At 47.5% G+C, this 18,130-nt stretch overlaps 1 protein-coding gene across 4 annotated transcripts in view; it reads right to left on the bottom strand.

The window, feature by feature from the left end:
* Positions 1-1,592: 1,592 nt before the first annotated feature.
* LOC144106971 (transmembrane protein adipocyte-associated 1 homolog) overlaps positions 1,593-18,130 on the bottom strand; it is a 54,316-nt gene continuing 37,778 nt past the window's right edge. For 3 of the 4 annotated variants that reach the window (XM_077639938.1, XM_077639937.1, XM_077639939.1), the window contains exon 12: positions 1,593-6,763. In XM_077639938.1, the coding sequence (XP_077496064.1) occupies positions 6,563-6,763 (201 nt within the window). In that variant the 3' untranslated portion in view covers positions 1,593-6,562. Of the gene's footprint in view, positions 6,764-17,142; positions 17,207-18,130 lie in introns of all 4 variants that reach the window. The other variant, XM_077639940.1, reaches the window with a different exon arrangement.

The following is an 18,130-nucleotide window of genomic DNA, read 5'->3' on the forward strand; positions in this document are numbered from 1 at the left end:
TTCACTTAATTTGCTGTCGAAGTGCCACCATACCAGCACACCATAATTACTTTTGCAAATTCATAACACGAATAGATTACACATCCATGGTTCGTGAGCGCCGCCATCACGGTGTTTCTGTTTCATGTCTATGATGTCTACTAGTGATCCCCCATGGGGCTTGCATAGATGCTTAAAATACACAAGCTTCAGCATTAAAATATACTGAATTTGAAAATAGTGGCATAGTGGAGAACAGTGGTTAGTGCCATTTACAGCGAGGGTGGCGTACGATTAAAAAAATAAATTCAAGCTGAGCAAACTTTTGCAGCCTTGAATAGTTTGCACAAATCATACGGCTGACTGTGCCCGTTTCCTTAAATGTCCAAAAAATGGCAACACCCAGAAGCTTAAAAATTTTTTTAAAAGCTTTGCAAAATCTTAGGCTGCACAGAGTCATGCATTAGAAAACTGCTGAGCAGTGACATTCCAACTTCCATCTGAAAGCATGACATGTAGCACTCAAGCACATATGCACAAATAGTAACCTCCCAGCACCGGGTCTAAACACGAGGGAAGGGGGAGGAAGGGTTGGTTGAGTGAATGACAATTCTCAAAGTCATTGAGGAGAGGGAATGGTGCAAAGATGCTGAAATTCAAATTCTGACTACAAACGTAGCCTCCATGAAACGCATTAAAAAAATTCCTGAAGGATATTCGTGAAGTGGCGTCCTTTAACATCCCAGGCATATCACACCTTTATTGAGAGCCCCTTAAAATGCGTGGGCTGATATATGCCTGCTTTTATTTAAGGAACCATTATAACAATCAGGGAAGAAACTGAAAACAAAGCATAAACATTAGGTACTGCATATTACCGTGTATATGCACTTTTTTTCCAAACACGGCCACCTGAAATATAGTCTATCTGCGGGCCGGGACTAAGGTAGTTTTGGCTGAGCCGCGGGTAGTAGGCGCCTTATGTTGCTGTTTGTTCCTGGCACTCTGCATGAAGCTCCAAGTGCCAAAAAAAAAAAAAAAAGATTGTTAATTTGTGAGCAAACCAGTTTTGCTACGAAAACTTGACTTCTCACAGTTTGCAAAACCTATCTTACACTGGTAGTGGCTTTCCCCGACAAGTTGTAAGCAGCCTGACAGAAAACTGGTAACATCCAAAGCATGTTGCACTGTAAACTACAGTACCGTTGACAGTTCGGTCGTTCGGTTTGCCGCTAGACAGTTGGCTGCATGCAAGTATGGAAGGCAGGATGAAGCGCTGTTATCACCTTTGACCTCCATTTGCCTCTGACTAGTGGCCTTGCAATCGCATCGTTATGCATCCTACAATTTCAGCTGCACGCCATTCCGCGGAGAGCGGGAAGGCACGGATCAACTTATATTTGGAATCAATTTTTTTGCCAGCGAGAGCTGCGAATTGGGGGGTCAACTTACACGTGGCAATATAAGGCAACAGGCATGTTCTTAAGATATGTAGCATTTCCAGCCCACTTCCAACCACAGGTGAATGTCTGCATCTCTCCCCACACATCACAGATGCACAGCAGCAAGCAGCATCTGCAACTCAGCCACAATAACGACACAGTCACAACAAGTTAAGCCCAACAAAATAATTATCTATTTCTTTAAGTCGTAAATCATAGTTACATGTGTACTGATATACATTTCTGTCCACTTGACTCGTCGGCAGATAATTCGTGATCACAACACATACAATCAACACATAAAAGCTTTGTCCAGACCTTCAAATTGCACACTTTGCTGTCACAAATGGTACACTGATAGGAACATAACGAGCATATATGTGCCCCTCCTGCCTTTTGAAGCAGAAAAACAAACAAAAAGTTGTCTCTGGAAGATGTTTGTGCCCCAGTGAAACTGAAAAAACAATTTTCTTGCAGCCTAGCCATGTGACTGGCATTGCAATGGACACAGGTGCAAGTACTGGCCCAACAGTTTTTTTTTTTACAGTTTCAGAGGTGCATAACTCACTTCAGCCAACCGTATTCAATACTACATCATTCACTGACATTAGTCAAACGAAGTTTCACAAGTAATAACACTGAAAACAACCCAACGATGATATTTGGTTTGTAGTTTCACCCTATCTTACATGGAATGTTGATCTCTAGCATTTGTAATTAAACTCCCAAGGAAATGCATGTAATATGATGCTAAAAGAGCCGGAGCGGCTCCACCAATGCAATGGATAAGTCAGTGAGGTAAGACAGTCAACTGCACCTGTGAGAGCACAAGTGTCGCGGCTTCCAAAGATGTGACAGAATAGCAAACACTGTCCCTTTTAATCACTGCACATGGCAGGCAATCACGTGCAATCTGTCGCAATTAGATCCTGAAAGTAGAACGCAGTACATGGTAAAGTCCTGTGCAGCATTGGAGATGCTACCAATGTACCCTCCCGAAACTTTCAACCAGTGTAAGAATGCACCAGCGACTGCCTTGTTGAGCAATAACTTTTCGTTATGAGGAATCAAACAGCAGAAATTACCTTTTCTTCAAACTATAAATTGCATACCTGCTTTCAAGCATGATAAGAAAAGGACAAACAAAAAAGAAAAGGAGATGATTTGTTCACAGCGACTAGGATAGCCTGCAACATTCAGGCATACTGGCAAGGTGATGAGAACTTCACATTCCAAACATGCCTTCATTCTTTATTCCTAGGAACGCACATTCCCTGCACCTGTGGCTCTCAGCTCACTAACTTGAAGCCACCGCTTAGTTTTGCTGTCTGCAAGTGAGAGTGACAATGTACATTGTGTAGCCTCATAAAAAGCTGCCTTAAGGGGGAGCCTGGTCTTGAAAACAAAATTTCATTATTGTAGTAATAATTATGAAATCTTCAGGGAACATGTATTTTTGCATGCTGATTCTAAATATGCAATTTAATTCATGTAAGACAATTTTTTGAGCACTTATGTAATTTTTATGCAATCATTTTGCAAAGAGCTTGGAAGAAAATTTGCCATAGGAAAATTGCTGAAATATATGCCATTATGTTGTCTTGATACCAAGGAATGCAATAAGGGTAAAATTATCATCCTGGCTATCATAGAACTTGAGTTATAGGGTATTGAAGCTGCCGCTTCAGAAACGAGAATATACACTTCTATTCGCATTTCTGAAGCGACCACTTTAAAACCCTATAACTTAAGTTCTATGATAGGCAGGAAGACAATTTTGCCCTTATTGCATTCCTTAGTATCAAGAGAACCCAATAGCATACATATCAGCAAGTTTTCTGCAGCAAAATTTTTTTCAAAGCTCTTCACAAGATACATGCATAAAAATTACATAAGTGCTCAAGGAATTGTTTTCTGAAATTGAATGACATATTTAGAATCGGCACACAAAACTACATGTCCCCTGAAGGTTTCTTAACTGTGAGTTAATAAAGCTTTTTTGTCAAAACCAGGCTTCCCCTTTAATATCACAAAGAATAAAGGTCAAAGAGTGGCTCCAGCACAAGGCAAAACCAACTACACCCCGACCTCCCTCTCCCACCTTCCTTTCTTATGCTTCTACTTGCTCCCATATCGCCGACCACAGCATCACCCCTTTCTGTGCAACGCGTAACACGTGGGGACCAACTTTAAGTGGCACTGTTTCCAGGGTTCCAGCATTTCGATTTTACTGACAGAGCAAGCGTTGATCTAGAAAAGCACAACTCTTCACTGGCTGCAATACTCTTATAATGTTTGCTGCATAAAAGAAGAAAAATCACTCCTCTGCACTACATGCACAGCAAGCCAGGGGATCTGCTTTTTGCAAACTATTTACCAACGCTCCACACAAACGAGAAAAGTTTGTCCATGCTCTTAATCCTCAACTGAAAAAAATTTGGACACCTGCATTTTTCAGGAAACTGCATGAATTCTGTGAAGGCACTACAAGACTCAAGAAAGAAAAAAAAAGAACCAAAGTAATTTACTGGCTTTCACGAAGATCTGCCAGTGAAAAAATGTGCTGTGCATGAGGCAGGCAGGCTCCACACAGAGCCAAAACCAGTCACTGACGATGGAATATCCATGTTACGGAGAACTCTTCCAGAAGGCTGCGATTCGCTGATCATTCCTGGTTAGGGGGATGACCTGGCCGTATGTCAGGGTGCCGCAACGAAGCAGAGCGACAAAGCCTGGGGTGCATTTGCAGGAAGCTTGTGCCAGCAAAACTGTTGTCTGGTAGGTTGTTATCTGATGAATCATTTCTGTTTAACACGCATACGAAGCAACAAAAGACACATAATACTAGTGTTACCTACAAATATAAAAGTCACTTGTGCTCGTTTAATACTCCAAATGAGGTCATTTAACTGACCGACCATATCACGTGCTGTGCTATCTAAAGGAAAATAAATTTGTTCAACGTACAGAGACTTTGCAATGTGGATAAAGAGCTGCCATGCTTACGGATGAGGAGATACCAGGAGGCACCTTCACTAGTCCGGGGGGCACAATATGCTTGCAGCATCCAGTAAGTTAAATGGCTGCAGAAGTTTTCCTAGAGGTATGTATACAGTGAATTTTGTGATAGTAGCACTCGTGCTTCCATTCCCTGCCAAAGCAGTTGATTGCCACATTGGAATAAATAAAATTTCTGCAACTTATATACTGTCACACTGCACCCAGTGGAAAAAGCCCAAGGTATCTCAGCTCTTTATTTACCTACGAAGAACAAGGCTACACAATGACATATAACAGCTGCACTGCCAAGGATGATTTCATGCTTTGTCAGTGAGCCTCCAGTGCCACCATGCATTTTGCGATTTCAAAGGAACCACAGTGCCTCTTCTATGATAGCCTGCACGGTGTATTGCGTTCAAAAATCTGAGTAAGGTGGGCTGCAGAAGGACGGAATAGCAGCGAGCCATCTTAGGAAACGCGTAATGTCAGAAACCTGCGAAGCGCACAGTGCCACCAATCTCCATCCGCTAAGCCTCGAGGGACCACACAACCCCTCTAAATGCTTCAATCTGCTGCTCGCATTTGTGCTCTCCTAAATTTCAGTTGAAGTTCTGAGCATTGCTGGCACGCATTACAGACACGTGCCTCTGCCGTACAAGAATACTGCCCTGCAGATAAAGACAGGAAGGGAATGTAGGGGATCTGGAATATTACACACCAATCATAATGGTGAACACTTGAAGACATAAACCCATTCACCAATCTGTGATAAGCCAACAAGTGCTGCACCTGAAAGGTTTCTCCTGTTAAACTGATGCCCCCTTCTGGCTGTCCATTCCGTCCACTTGTATACTGCTGGTCTGAAAGATGTCGTGCCTTTAAGTAGCTAATGGTTCCTGTGAGCAGCCCAGCATGCTAGACAGACCAGTGGCACATGTCATAGTGATCTACAATACTTTTTGCTGCCAAACAAGCAGCACTGAGGATGTTCCCCATAACATCGTAAGTATGACTGTGCTTTATAAACAGCAGTGCTTTGATGCCTGAAAACAAGCACAATGATTCCCGGTGTTGAGGTTCAAGGGTAACTTTCTATGAAGCAGGGCTTCTGCACATGAATGGCATCAGCCAACTGCAATCGACCAATAGCAGCTTCAACTCTACCTTGGGCACTGCTCAGCACACCCTTAGCTTGACATGCTAGGTGCATTCTAGATCAGCTCAGCATACGCTAACCACCGTACAGACAAATCATCAAGCACACTTTCTATAAAACAGCCAGCAAGCTGAGTGGCACTCTTTTCCTCATTAAAAAAAATATAGTGGCATTCTATAGACCTTCTGTGTTTGCAACACATACAAATTGCAGTGTGCGCCACACTACAACAGGCACAGAATCATTTCATGCAACATGATTATGCCTGTGCCCTAAGTGGACTACTAAAAGCCACAGTTCCTTGGTACAGTGCTCAAACGAGCGAACGATTTAGTCATCGTATTAATTGAACTGTTACACAATGGATGATACATATTCGAAATATCCGGCTGATCCAAACAGGACGTTGCGATTCCAATCAAGGCAGCAGCACACATTCAAGCATTATCGCTTTAGAGTATTAAGTGTAGGCAACACCATAGCAAACTGACGCTGCTTCAGAGAACGTCCCAGTGAAGTCAGTTGGTGAACGCAACATGCACAAAAAATGCCCGCCGGTACAGTTTAAGTTGAGACATGTCAGAAGTCTCTACACCAGAGTTCATCCAGAAGGTCCGCTTTCGTCTGCTGGCAAGTCAAACTTGCAACGACGACGTAAGAGGATGCACATTTGAAAATAATTCCACGGCAGCCCGCTGCAACGACGTGTCGCTGAGCGTTGCATTGCCTACTGAAGCACCTTGCCAGCTGGTAGACAGCAGCCGGGGATTGCTCTACGGTGCAACACCAGTCCGTGCAACACCAGTTTGTGCATCACCGAACAGCGGCACACCTGCATGCAGCGCCGTGCTAGACTACGGAAGCTGCACTTCCTTCAACACCCAGCCCACGGAGCTACGTGAAGTAGTGTGTTCGTAGTAGCTCCCTCATAAATAAACCTCACACTCCGACCCTTCGATGGAAGCACAGCACAGGTCTTGGGCCCTCATCGCGGAACTCCATTGCCGGAAGGTGGCAACGCTCCCTGCTGTGGCTGGGGCGGAGCAATGGTCGTTTGGTAGGTGGGCCGCTGGGAGGCACCGCAGTAGTCGAAGCCGACAACGCTGTCTGGTGATTGCAGCGACTGAGCATACAGGGGGTTGATATTGGCAGCGTCGAAGTGGGTGCTGTCGTAGAGCGAGTTGTTCTGCAGAGATCGTGCAAACCACAAAATGAGTTAGTCACAAACTTTCAGGGAGTAGGTTGCAACAGCTGCCTGGCCTAGTTGGTATGAAATCTGAGACGAGCGCTGAGGGCTGACACAAGACAAAGTGGAGGATGCCGACGCTGATTAACAGCTAGGTTTCATTTACATGCACACGAGTAGAAATAATTACTGAGTAATTACTCCTTAGTATCCACACGAGTGCAGCCATACACCTACAGTGCAAAACAATACACCTTTCTCCAAAGCTCTGCAGATGAATGAAAATTCCCCTTTGTCTGGGGAGAAATAAGGGTCACAGGCATTAGTCTCAAATCACAGCTTTAGGTGTTGCTTTTTCTGCACTGTAGTCAATTTACGAAGCGCCTTTCCTTCCCAGCAAGGCAACAGGGTGGTACCATGCATCTGGATTTGCTCCCAGTAAGTCACATGATTTGATCTTAAATCCTCAGATAAAATAACTCGTCGATGGTGGAACCTGCGTTTTATATATTGCTATGACAGATACCAAAGAAGACATTACGTTTACAGAAATGCGCTGAATGACAGCAGTCCTTGCATGCCGATATCGTTTTTCTGCCTGCTTTTTTTTTATCCCGTTTTTTTACTTTCATGTGTGCAAAGAAAGCACACTTGTCAGTTCATACTGTCGTGTCATTGTGCAAACGTCCTCCACGAGCCTTAGCCTCTGGCACTGGTTCGTAATCTCAGTGCTCCTCCACCCTGTGTGTGCTTTACAATCTATTTTTTTAACAGTGCTTAAAGGACTATACAGGCCCAATTTTAGTTGCACATTTTCTTCTCTGTAATGACATACTATAAGACTTCAGAAAACATGGTTCGCCAAATGGTATTCGCCTACTACCGGTAAATAATTTACAGTTGCATTTCTTTTCTCATGCTCTTTCCGTTTCAGCAATACGATGGCCGTGACATGTAGTGTGTGTTTAGGTCACGCGAGACATGAAAAACTCCAGTATAATTGATGATTTGTCCCTTTTTATCATTCCAGCTCTTGAAGCAGGCTGGCCTAGGCATTGTAGTAAATTAAAGCTGCATATATCAGTGGTTATATTGCAGTTTTTTTCATTCCTTACGCGACCTAAACACACCTCACACGCCACAGCCCCTTATTCGGCTGATGAAACTGAAACCGAAGCAGCGACAAGAAGAAACTCAATTATAAATTATTTGGCAGCCATAGGAGGAATATCCTGCGGTGATCCTTGTATACTGATGTCTAACACATCAATTGAAAGAAAACACTCAAGCAAACATTTGGAGTCTATACACCTTTAACCCTAAAATTTATTCCATTCACCAAGCAGCCATATTTTCAGTCAGTTGGCTATCTGCCTCGTGCGCAGGTATGGTGGCGCCACTGCTCCAGAACAAGTGGCGCCACCTCATGTGCGGCGCGAACGTAAAGCGGCTGTCCGCTGTTGTGTGAGGCAGCGGAAGGAGCCGTGAAATGCGTGCTTCCCAACAGTGTCCGCGCGTTACAAAAGGGCTTCTTTCTGCCACTTTTGTGTTTGCATCGCATGCACATTCGCATACACAGTGTTTGTGTTGCAAAATAAACCAAAACCAAACCAATGCAAGTCGCAGCCCATTCTCCGCCAGGCGTGCTTTTTGTACCCCGGCACCTTGGGTGCGTCCCTTGTCGCGAGCGCTTCTGCTGGCGGTGCTTCTTTAGGAATTTACACCCAAACAGCCATTGGAAAGGTGTTGCAAAAAAAAAAAATTTTTGCGAGGTAGGCAGACCACACACTTTCTTAGTAACACGGGTCGCATATGAAGATCTGCCCTGAGAGGCTGGGTCAGGCATATGTGCAACTACAACATAGCTCTGAAAGCGTCATCTGTATCCACCAGCAAGTTCAGTCACCATCGCTTTCTTTTGCTTTCTCGCTCGGTCGGTCCAAACGACGGCGGGGTCGCGCTTGAGCGCAGTCTCCGGAAAGAACAGCATGCATGACCGGCTTAATTAACATCATCAGCGTGTGGTGATATAGCTTTCGGACGAATGGAAATGTTGACGCGTTTTTAAAAACAAAGGTTTGGTGCACAGTCACAGATTCTGCGGCCCTAAGCCTGTGTATGATGTGTGCGGTGAACCTTTCTGTGCAGCAATGTCCGCGGACATTGCTTCGAGATATGTGCAGGCTCAGTTTTGAGGCGAGTTTAATTCTTTTACGGCTCGTTTCTTCACCGTCTGTTGGTTTTGGGCACTGGGTGCAAACATCGAGTTTGAAATCCCTCTTGCTCATCGCCAGGTATCGCGCGCATTGACGTGAACGCTCAGAGCGTGAAATACTTTGGACAATATGCGGCCGGGTGCATCACCCAGGCTGCTTGCAGTGTGCCTCGAGCGGGATTATTAGTGACAGGGTGCTACGTACACGCTGCTTTGTATATATAGTGCTTTTTTATGTTTCTTAAATTAGGCCAATGGTAGTCGCTCGTGCAGTTTGTTCTCGGACAGTGCCTGAGACTCGCGCGTGCGGATCAGATTTGTTTACTTTTTGTGTACACAGCTCTCACTTGACAATTATCTCTACCACTTCTCGACACTGGCCTGTTTACCCTGCACACCGTAGCTGCTCTCGGCAGCGCTGTTTCATTTTGCACTCGTATGATGTTCAGGAAGAACGATAAAACAATCGTTAACTGCTTCCTGGCGGCATTTTTGCAGCTATTATGGCACCCATCGAGGCAACATTAAATCGACTTGCTTGTTTCAAAGGGAGTTTTCTCTTGGTTCTTGTGGGAATCCAGATCAAACGCCTAGCAAGCAAGTAAGAAAGCACTGTTGCTATGAGCTTTGCTACCAGTGGCGTGCGTCTACGGCAGGATAAACTGCCCAGAAGCAAATGCTGGGTACAGCAGGAAACGGTGATAGAAATGGTCAGTAGGTCAAAGGAAAGCATTTCTGCAGGCCGGACAGACGTCGCATTCGCTCATTTACGCGGGTCATGTCTGAAGACTTGCCCTGAGGTGCCGAGTCAGGCATGTGTGCAAAACAGTCCGACTCTAAAAGCTCCATCTGGATTTACAGCTCAGTGGTTCTTTTTTGTTTGCTTCCCCTGCACTCGATTCATGCGATAGGTTGTGCTGTGACTGCAAAGTCCCGGAAAAAACATGACAAATGCGCAGCCCAAAAAAAAAGAAGTGTACCCAAATTCAGGTGTGAGACACCCACAGTAGACGAGGTGGGTGTTTTACGAGGCGGCATTTCCAGCTTGTTCTTGCGAAGAGTCATGATGAGGTCAGAGGAGCACAGCCATAGCAACAACCTTTTGTGATGAGTGAAGACCGCCAGTTTTCAAAGGCAACCACCCCAGAAAACAGCCCCAGCACAAGTGCTGGCACTGCAGCAAGTCATCACAACAGATCCATTCAACCTTTTTCGAGAAGCTCCAGAACCTGACCTCAATAAGCATTCATACTGTGCCAAAGAAGCTTAATTAACTAATTCCTGTGCATTCAATTGCAGATTTGAAGAGTCTCCGGATCCACCTTTTTTGCTCCTTTTGGAGCAAAGCTATTCCAGTGGAAGCTCAGGATCAGGGATCGCTTGTTCCAGTGGCCGAAAGAGAGCAGTCACCGAGCCAAAATGGCCCTGAGGAGCAGTCCGGATTGCTTTGCCAAAATCGGTGGAACTAACTGGATGTCTGCTGTTCCACCATAGCACACAATGCGTGCAGGAGAGCTCAACGAGTGCTGGATATTTTTTTTCGGTACATGGTACAGGAGCCCCCTCCACCGGCTTGCTCCGGCTGGAACACAAACGCTCCAAATGCGGACATAAGGCGAGTGCTCGCTGCAGGATTCAGGCGTTCTGTCGTGGAGCGGGCGGATTAGCTCTGAATCTGCGATCAGAATTCACCTTAAGACAATCGTGGATGCTATAAAATGGATGCCAGAAGTGAACTGGATGAAGCCAGCTGCAGCATCCAGCGTAAGCCTTGGCACTTCCTGCCTATCACAGCAGCGCTCTTATAACACAGTGCAGCTTTTCCTGACTTGCACAAAACAGGTGTAGAGAAAATGCATTTGCAGCTAGTTTTGCATAAGAAACTTACCAAGTTCACAAAAATATGCAATTTAACTTTCACAAGTAAATTTTTATTGAAGGCTTCCCTTTGAACCAGCTATAGAAATTCATGTCATAACAGTGTACAGTCAGCTGCAAAAGTAAACAAAACATGCAAGTTTCAAAGCTTGAAGCCTAATGCAGCTGTAGAAGTTAGCATAGCTAGAAAACACCAGGCATGGCTAACCATCCCTACCTCGTTTATCATTCTCTAGCAGGAGTATTAGGCTGTTCTCTCGCTTCCATGTTTCGATTATTTTTGCAGCTGCTAGTACATATTCTATAAACTTACCCTACAATCAACTTTTTAACTAAGGAGTGTATGTATGCATTTGATGTGTTTCCCCTAAAAAATAAGTTCGAAGACCCAACTTGCATTCTTTGGGCGTGCAGAGCGCACCAATTTGTCTTACTGCTGTCATCCGTTGGAATAGACACAAACTACATCAAAATAAGTGTAGTTCTGATTATTTGCTATAGGTGGCAGAAAAACCAATTCTTTTCTTTAGATAAACTCAAAGCATGGATGTCTGAAAACAGTGCAAGTTTCTGACAGACATAAATACTGAAGACTTGATTGAGGAAAATGCTCCCTCTGATACTGATGTGTATCCCCTCTTGAAATGTGAAACCTCCTAACACGACAATGATGTAGGCAGTACAGATTCGATGACACCATACAAACCCATGTTTGCTTGGATGCCATGCTGTGGATCACACTAAGAAAAACGTAAAGCTCAACAGAATGTGATTTAAATATGTAAATATGAACATACCATTACTTCTAATAAAATAGAAAGCAGGTTTCATTAGATTTTTGTAATAAACTGTTAAGTTAATTTCTCGTGAAAAACTGAGAAGCAATGGGCAAAGACAAAAAATAAATTCTTCAGTTAAGGGATTACTGTATTTGCACGATCGTAAGTCGACCCTTTTTTTGAAATTTAAAATTCCGAAGCAGGGGGGTCAACTTACAATCAAAACGAAACCTTGCACTGCCAATAAAAGCAGGAAAAATGATCTATCAGGGATGCAACTGCGAGGTGATAAGTTTTTATTTGCTCTACGGCTCCAAGCGTAACATTCAGGTATTCCGCGGGCTTTTTGGCCAGGATTTTTCATTTTTTTACTTTTACTGCGCACATCGTTACCCGCCGCGGTGGTTCAGTGGATAGGGCGCTCGGCTACTGATCACAATATTCGGGTTAGAACCCGGCCACGGCGGCAGTGTTTTGATGGAGGCGAAATGCAAAGGCGCCCGTGTGCTGTGCGATGTCAGTGCACGTTATAGATCCCCAGGTGGTCGAAATTATTCCGGAGCCCTCCACTACGGTACCTATTCTTCCATTCTTTCACTCCCTCCTTTATCCCAGCCCCAATTCCCTCAAAATTTGAGACAGATACTGCGCCATTTCCTTTCCCCAAAAACCAATTTCATTTCATCGATAGTTAAGGAAGGGCCGCTGTTCCAATCGCGGAGTCTGCGCCAGTGCCCGGAGTGCCGCTAGCTGATGAAAGAGCCACTATTTCAGTTGGTTATGCAATACAGCGGCTAGATGGTTATACGTGTAACGGCGGCGCTTCTGGGGAATGCCGATGTTTGCTGGATGAGCCTACGCCCCGGCACCGATCACTTCTTGTTTGGTGGTGCTTGGAATTGGTGCATTTGACTCGACTGCCGGCTGCGACCTTCGCCGTGAGCTCTCCAGGTTCGAAAAGCATTCGGCGCTCATTCACTGCAGCGTTCAAGAGGGAGGCCATCATTTACGCCGAAGAAACCAACAACTGCGTGGCGGGCCGCAAGTTCGATGTTTCTGAACGGTTGGTGCGGGAGTGGTGTTAGCAGCGAGAAAGAATTTTCGACTGCGACTTGTGGGGACCTGCCCTGCAGCCCCCTGAGTTTGCTTTCCCGCGAGGCACCGTGCAGCAGCAGTCGTACCCCGAGGATGAGCGCGTTCCCTTGCCAGTTACATTAACTGGCAAGAGAGGGCGCCAGCGTCGCTGCGCGGGAGACTGCTGAAGCCCGCCCGCGGGAGATGGGGTCTCTTGGGCTGGGATAAGCGCCGCGATCGGACGCGTCGCTCGCGGCTCCGCTCTTCGCCGGCGGGGCGGAGAAGCGACGGGGAGACAGGCTCCCGTACTCGTCCCGTTCGGCCTGCGGAGTTTATATCCCTTGCCCTAGCGCGGGCGAACATTCGCTCGGAACCTTGCTGGTGAGTCGGACGACCTTGATTCATTAGCGTACCTTGTTGCTAGCTGGCGTTATTGTTTCTGTAGCAATAAATGCCTGTTTGTGTCAGCCAATGTGTCGTTCCTTTGTTCCCCCAGAGCAAGGCCCGCCGTGGTCGGCGTGCGCTCGGTAGCGTACGCGATCACGGGGTGGGGTCCGGGCGGCTTTGAACCGTGTCAGCCGCGATTGAGTGGGGAGAAAGTACTTATCTCCCCATGTCAACCCCACATCTGGCGCCCAACGTGGGGCCTGCTCTTGGAACATTGGACGACTGTCGGTTCGGTTCGAGGAACGCTCTTTGTCCGGACTTGACAAGTGCTAGGCCTAGAGTGAATTTTGATCGCTAGGACCTGCGGCATGCTTTCTTGAGTGCGAGGTGTATTGCGCTGCAGCATGTTTGAACTTTTCGACATGCTCAGCACATTTTTTTTCCCTGGAGTTTCTTCGTGAGAATGACTTGGTCCGCATCGAGGGAGTTCGAGGCCTAGCGCCCGCGGAGTCGCCGAGCCCGAGGCGAGTGAGTACGGAAGCCGCGTGGGTGGTCCGAGTTTCTGTATATATTTTCTCTACTATCTCTTTTTCGACTCTGGGAGTCGCGGCTCCGGGAGCCGGGTGGCCTGGGGCCACGGGTGCCGCTACGAGCTCGCTGGTATTGCAGCTCGGCACCGGGCGCTCCGACACCGTCCGATACGGTGGGCGCCGACCGCTCAGAAGCTGCTTTGTGCAGTGAGCGGGGTAGGACCACCCCACAAAGCTGATGTCTCCTCGCGGCTGCGCGCACAAAACCCGTTTCGGGTCTTTGTTGTGGTCACGGTCGTTGTCGGAGTGGTCGTTAGGCCTGAGGCTTTTCGGAGCTGCCTGCACCACATTAAAAGAGACATGACCACCGGACCGTGACGTTGAGAGGGGGCGCACTTTGCTGCCCGTCCGTTTTTTTTGTAACCTCGCACGAACTGAGCAGTCTCGTTCAACTCAAGAAAGGGCTTTGTTCACTCGAACTTTGCGTTTGCACAGCCGCCGACACGTTTTGCTAGCGAGTTAGGCATTGTGCCACGAGGCCCTTGCGGATGCCGTTTCCCCTCCCGTGACCTACGTAAAAGGCACGCCGAGAGCGTTTCGACAATTTTGCAGATCCGGTGGAGCCACCCAGGCTTGCTGACCGGTGCACATCGTCTCGCTGCCACCTGCTGCGACGGAGCGGCCTGTATCCTGTTCGCCGCATCCATCCGGGGCAGCTGTGGCGAGACCAGTCAGCAGTCACCTCCGGCTGCTGCTGCCCTGACGACTACTGCAGGATCCTGGCCTGCAGTTTTCCCACCGGCCTTCGATTCGCGGGCCTGCGGACACGGTAGTCCGCGGGCCATACGAGTCATCCCAGCGGAGACCGTCACGCCGCCTTCGGAATACCGCGGAAGTCTGCGTGGACGCTGTCGGCGTGACCCCGCTGCAAGACGTGCCTCAAAGACATGAAGACCAGGAGACTCCTCCATAGCATGTACTTTCAGGCGCGTGGGTCTATTTAAGGTTGGGGGGATGTGGGGACCTGCCCTGCAGCCCCCTGAGTTTGCTTTCCCGCGAGGCACCGTGCAGCAGCAGTCGTACCCCGAGGATGAGCGCGTTCCCTTGCCAGTTACATTAACTGGCAAGAGAGGGCGCCAGCGTCGCTGCGCGGGAGACTGCTGAAGCCCGCCCGCGGGAGATGGGGTCTCTTGGGCTGGGATAAGCGCCGCGATCGGACGCGTCGCTCGCGGCTCCGCTCTTCGCCGGCGGGGCGGAGAAGCGACGGGGAGACAGGCTCCCGTACTCGTCCCGTTCGGCCTGCGGAGTTTATATCCCTTGCCCTAGCGCGGGCGAACATTCGCTCGGAACCTTGCTGGTGAGTCGGACGACCTTGATTCATTAGCGTACCTTGTTGCTAGCTGGCGTTATTGTTTCTGTAGCAATAAATGCCTGTTTGTGTCAGCCAATGTGTCGTTCCTTTGTTCCCCCAGAGCAAGGCCCGCCGTGGTCGGCGTGCGCTCGGTAGCGTACGCGATCACGGGGTGGGTTCCGGGCGGCTTTGAACCGTGTCAGCCGCGATTGAGTGGGGAGAAAGTACTTATCTCCCCAATTCAACCCCACAGACTCCAAGCGAAGAAGTTTCCGCGGGCCGAAGTCGGGAAGCTTTCTGGAGCTGGAGGTCAAACTTGCAGCGTATGTCCCCAAAATACGTGGTCGGTCCCTTCCAGTGACATGCGAAATGATCATGTAACAAGCCCAAGTGTTCGCTGCGGAAGCTGGGATACTCCGAACAGACTTTAAAACCAGCAAGGCTTGGACTTAGAAATTTATGAAGAGGGCTGGCTTCTCTCTTCGTCGGCGTACTAGTGTATGTCAGAAGCTGCGTGCTGCTTACGAGGAGAAAGTTCTCGCCTTTCATAGGCACTGCCTCAAGCTCCGCGACTCGCAGCGATACCTGCTCGGCCAAATTGGCAGTGTAGACTAAACTCCCGTCTACTTCGACATGACCAGCAGCACAACAGTAAGCGTGAGGGGAGCTCGCGAGGTTAAGCTTCTCACGACAGGAAATGACAAACTTTGGTTCACTGTTATGCTATCATGCTTGGCAGATGGCACAAAGCTCCGACCGTACATCGTCTTCAAAAGAAAAACTATGCCACTGGAAATGTTGCCGACAGGTGTGATTGTGCGAGTGAACGAAAAAGGCTTTATGACGGACAACTTAGTTATTGATTAGTACCGTCGGGTGTGGCTTTTGAGGCCAGAGGCATCCCTCAAAGATCGCAGTCCGAACCTCCTCGTGCTGGACTCATTTCGCGGCCACCTTACCGCGAAAGTGAAGACAGAGCTACGAAAAGAACATACAGATATGCTGGTGATTCCCGGCGGTCTGATGGGGCGGCTGCAGCCGCTAGACGTTGGCATTAACAAGCCATTCAAGGACTTGCTCCAGCGTGAGTACAACGAGTGGCTGGTGGCGGACGGGCGGGAACTTACACCAACGGGGCGCGTGAAGATAGCCTCCCTGGCGGCTGTGTGCGGGTGGGTGGTTTCTGCTTGGGCGGCCATACCACGTGATGTTGTGATGCGGTCATTTAGAAAGTGCGGGCTTTCCATGGAGGACGATGTGCTGTGGGATCGCAGCGGCGGCGACGACGACAGCAGTACCACTGAAGATGACTGAAGTGAGGATGAATAGCCAACCTATGCAATAAATTTTCGTTTTTGAGCGCGTCTACCGGTGTTTTTTTTCTTTTTTTCGGACATGCGTTTTGGGGGGGGGCTTACATTTGAGTCGACTTACAATCGTGCAAATACGGTAAATTTTCTCCAGCAAATGACAACCCCATAGCATTAGCCCATCTCTTCAGCCTTCCATTTTTTTTTCCCTTTTCAATATTTCATAAATTACCTTAATTACCTTGGAAAAGTAACCAAGGGTTTGTAAGGAACTGCAGAATCAGAACAAATGTCTAGATTCAGGCCTGACAGCGTGATTTTGGTGCACACTGTGCTATCAAAAAAAGACGTCCTCTTTACAGCAGATGTGTTTGCGAACCACTCAAAATAATAATGCGTCGGAGGTTGAGCACCTTGTACCAGGCATTTTACATTTTATCCTGGTTTCGCGCTGCATCCACCAGCTACACAATTTACAACCACACACTAGGACTACACCAATAAAGCTATACGCCTTCCCTGCACAAAGACCTGACGCCTGAAGGCTTTTACAAGCATCGCTGAAATGGCACGACAGGTTTTCCGCAAGTGCACCTTGCAGCATGAATGTGCTTCAAATGCAACTATGTGCATGTGCACTAAGTGCACAGGAAACTATGTGAAATCTAACATGAGCAGGGAGACGGAAACAGGGGACATATAGTAATGAGAAGGGTGGAGAAAGCAAAGGTCTTTGCAAGCCAAGGTTAAGGTTCCCTCGGCAACCAATCACCAGTGGAAAAAAACCTGTTAGAGAAGAATCAGAACCAAGTAACCAAACTCAAAAAGGAACAGAAGAAGAGGGAGGGCACTTACTTTCCATGGCCGTCCCCAGGTGACATCCCATGCAGGTTCACAGGGACAGAAAATGTGGGGCATGCTGCAGACGCATGCAAGGCAATGTGTTAGCAGGCAGGCCAAAAGCAGGCAGGGTTTTGGTCAGGGAGAGGGCAACGGGTGGGGGGAGGGAATTCACTACATTGCTACCTATTTCCAGCTCTCTCTCTTGCATCTCCACCAGCGAAAAAGAAAAAAAAAATCCCCCCAAAGTATGACCAGCACCTACAGATCACTGCCACCCACACAGTGGAAATGACTACTGAATGCACGTTGCAAGGAATTCCGCAAGCAGTATTTCCCACACACTTCCACTGACACAACCAGCATTGCTAAGATGGTGATTAAAGTGCTGCTAACTCTAGAAGATGTGCTTGAGGAGAAAAGACGCAAGTGGCCACTTTAGGCCGTGTGCTTTTGTCTTATGTATGCTTGAGGAGTGCGGATGCCTCGGTGTGGCAATGGGGATTACTGAGAAAGCCCACATAAAGAATTTTATCATAAGGTCCAATCACTATCACTGTTGGGCTGGTCTGTACATTTCCCCTGAGCGGTAGCAGTGACAATGGGCCCAGTCTGCGCTAGGAAGGCTTGTGCATGGCGGGATGACTGATAATTTAAGTTGTCTTATGCAAGCACTGTTCTCAGTACAAATGACATATTTGCAATTTTAAGACACTGATATATCAGTTTAGCTAGACTTAATATCCTCCCATCAGTGTCACTGCTATCAACTCTGCTCGTAATTTCTGCTAACAAAGCAGACCAAATATAGGTAGTCTACTGAAGACACCTGCGGGCTAGTGAAATCAGAACTTACTGTTTTTCTATAAGTGAAGCTTCTGCTAGTGACAACTGCATCAAGTGACACTGAACTTTCTTGTCTGAGAGTAAAAGCGGTCACCCTTGCAATTATGATGCCACAGATCATGTCTACACGCTTCATGGCACCTTTATTTCCCCCAAC

The sequence above is a fragment of the Amblyomma americanum genome, chromosome 10 (genome assembly GCF_052857255.1).
Source record: "Amblyomma americanum isolate KBUSLIRL-KWMA chromosome 10, ASM5285725v1, whole genome shotgun sequence".
NCBI classification, from domain to species: domain Eukaryota; kingdom Metazoa; phylum Arthropoda; class Arachnida; order Ixodida; family Ixodidae; genus Amblyomma; species Amblyomma americanum.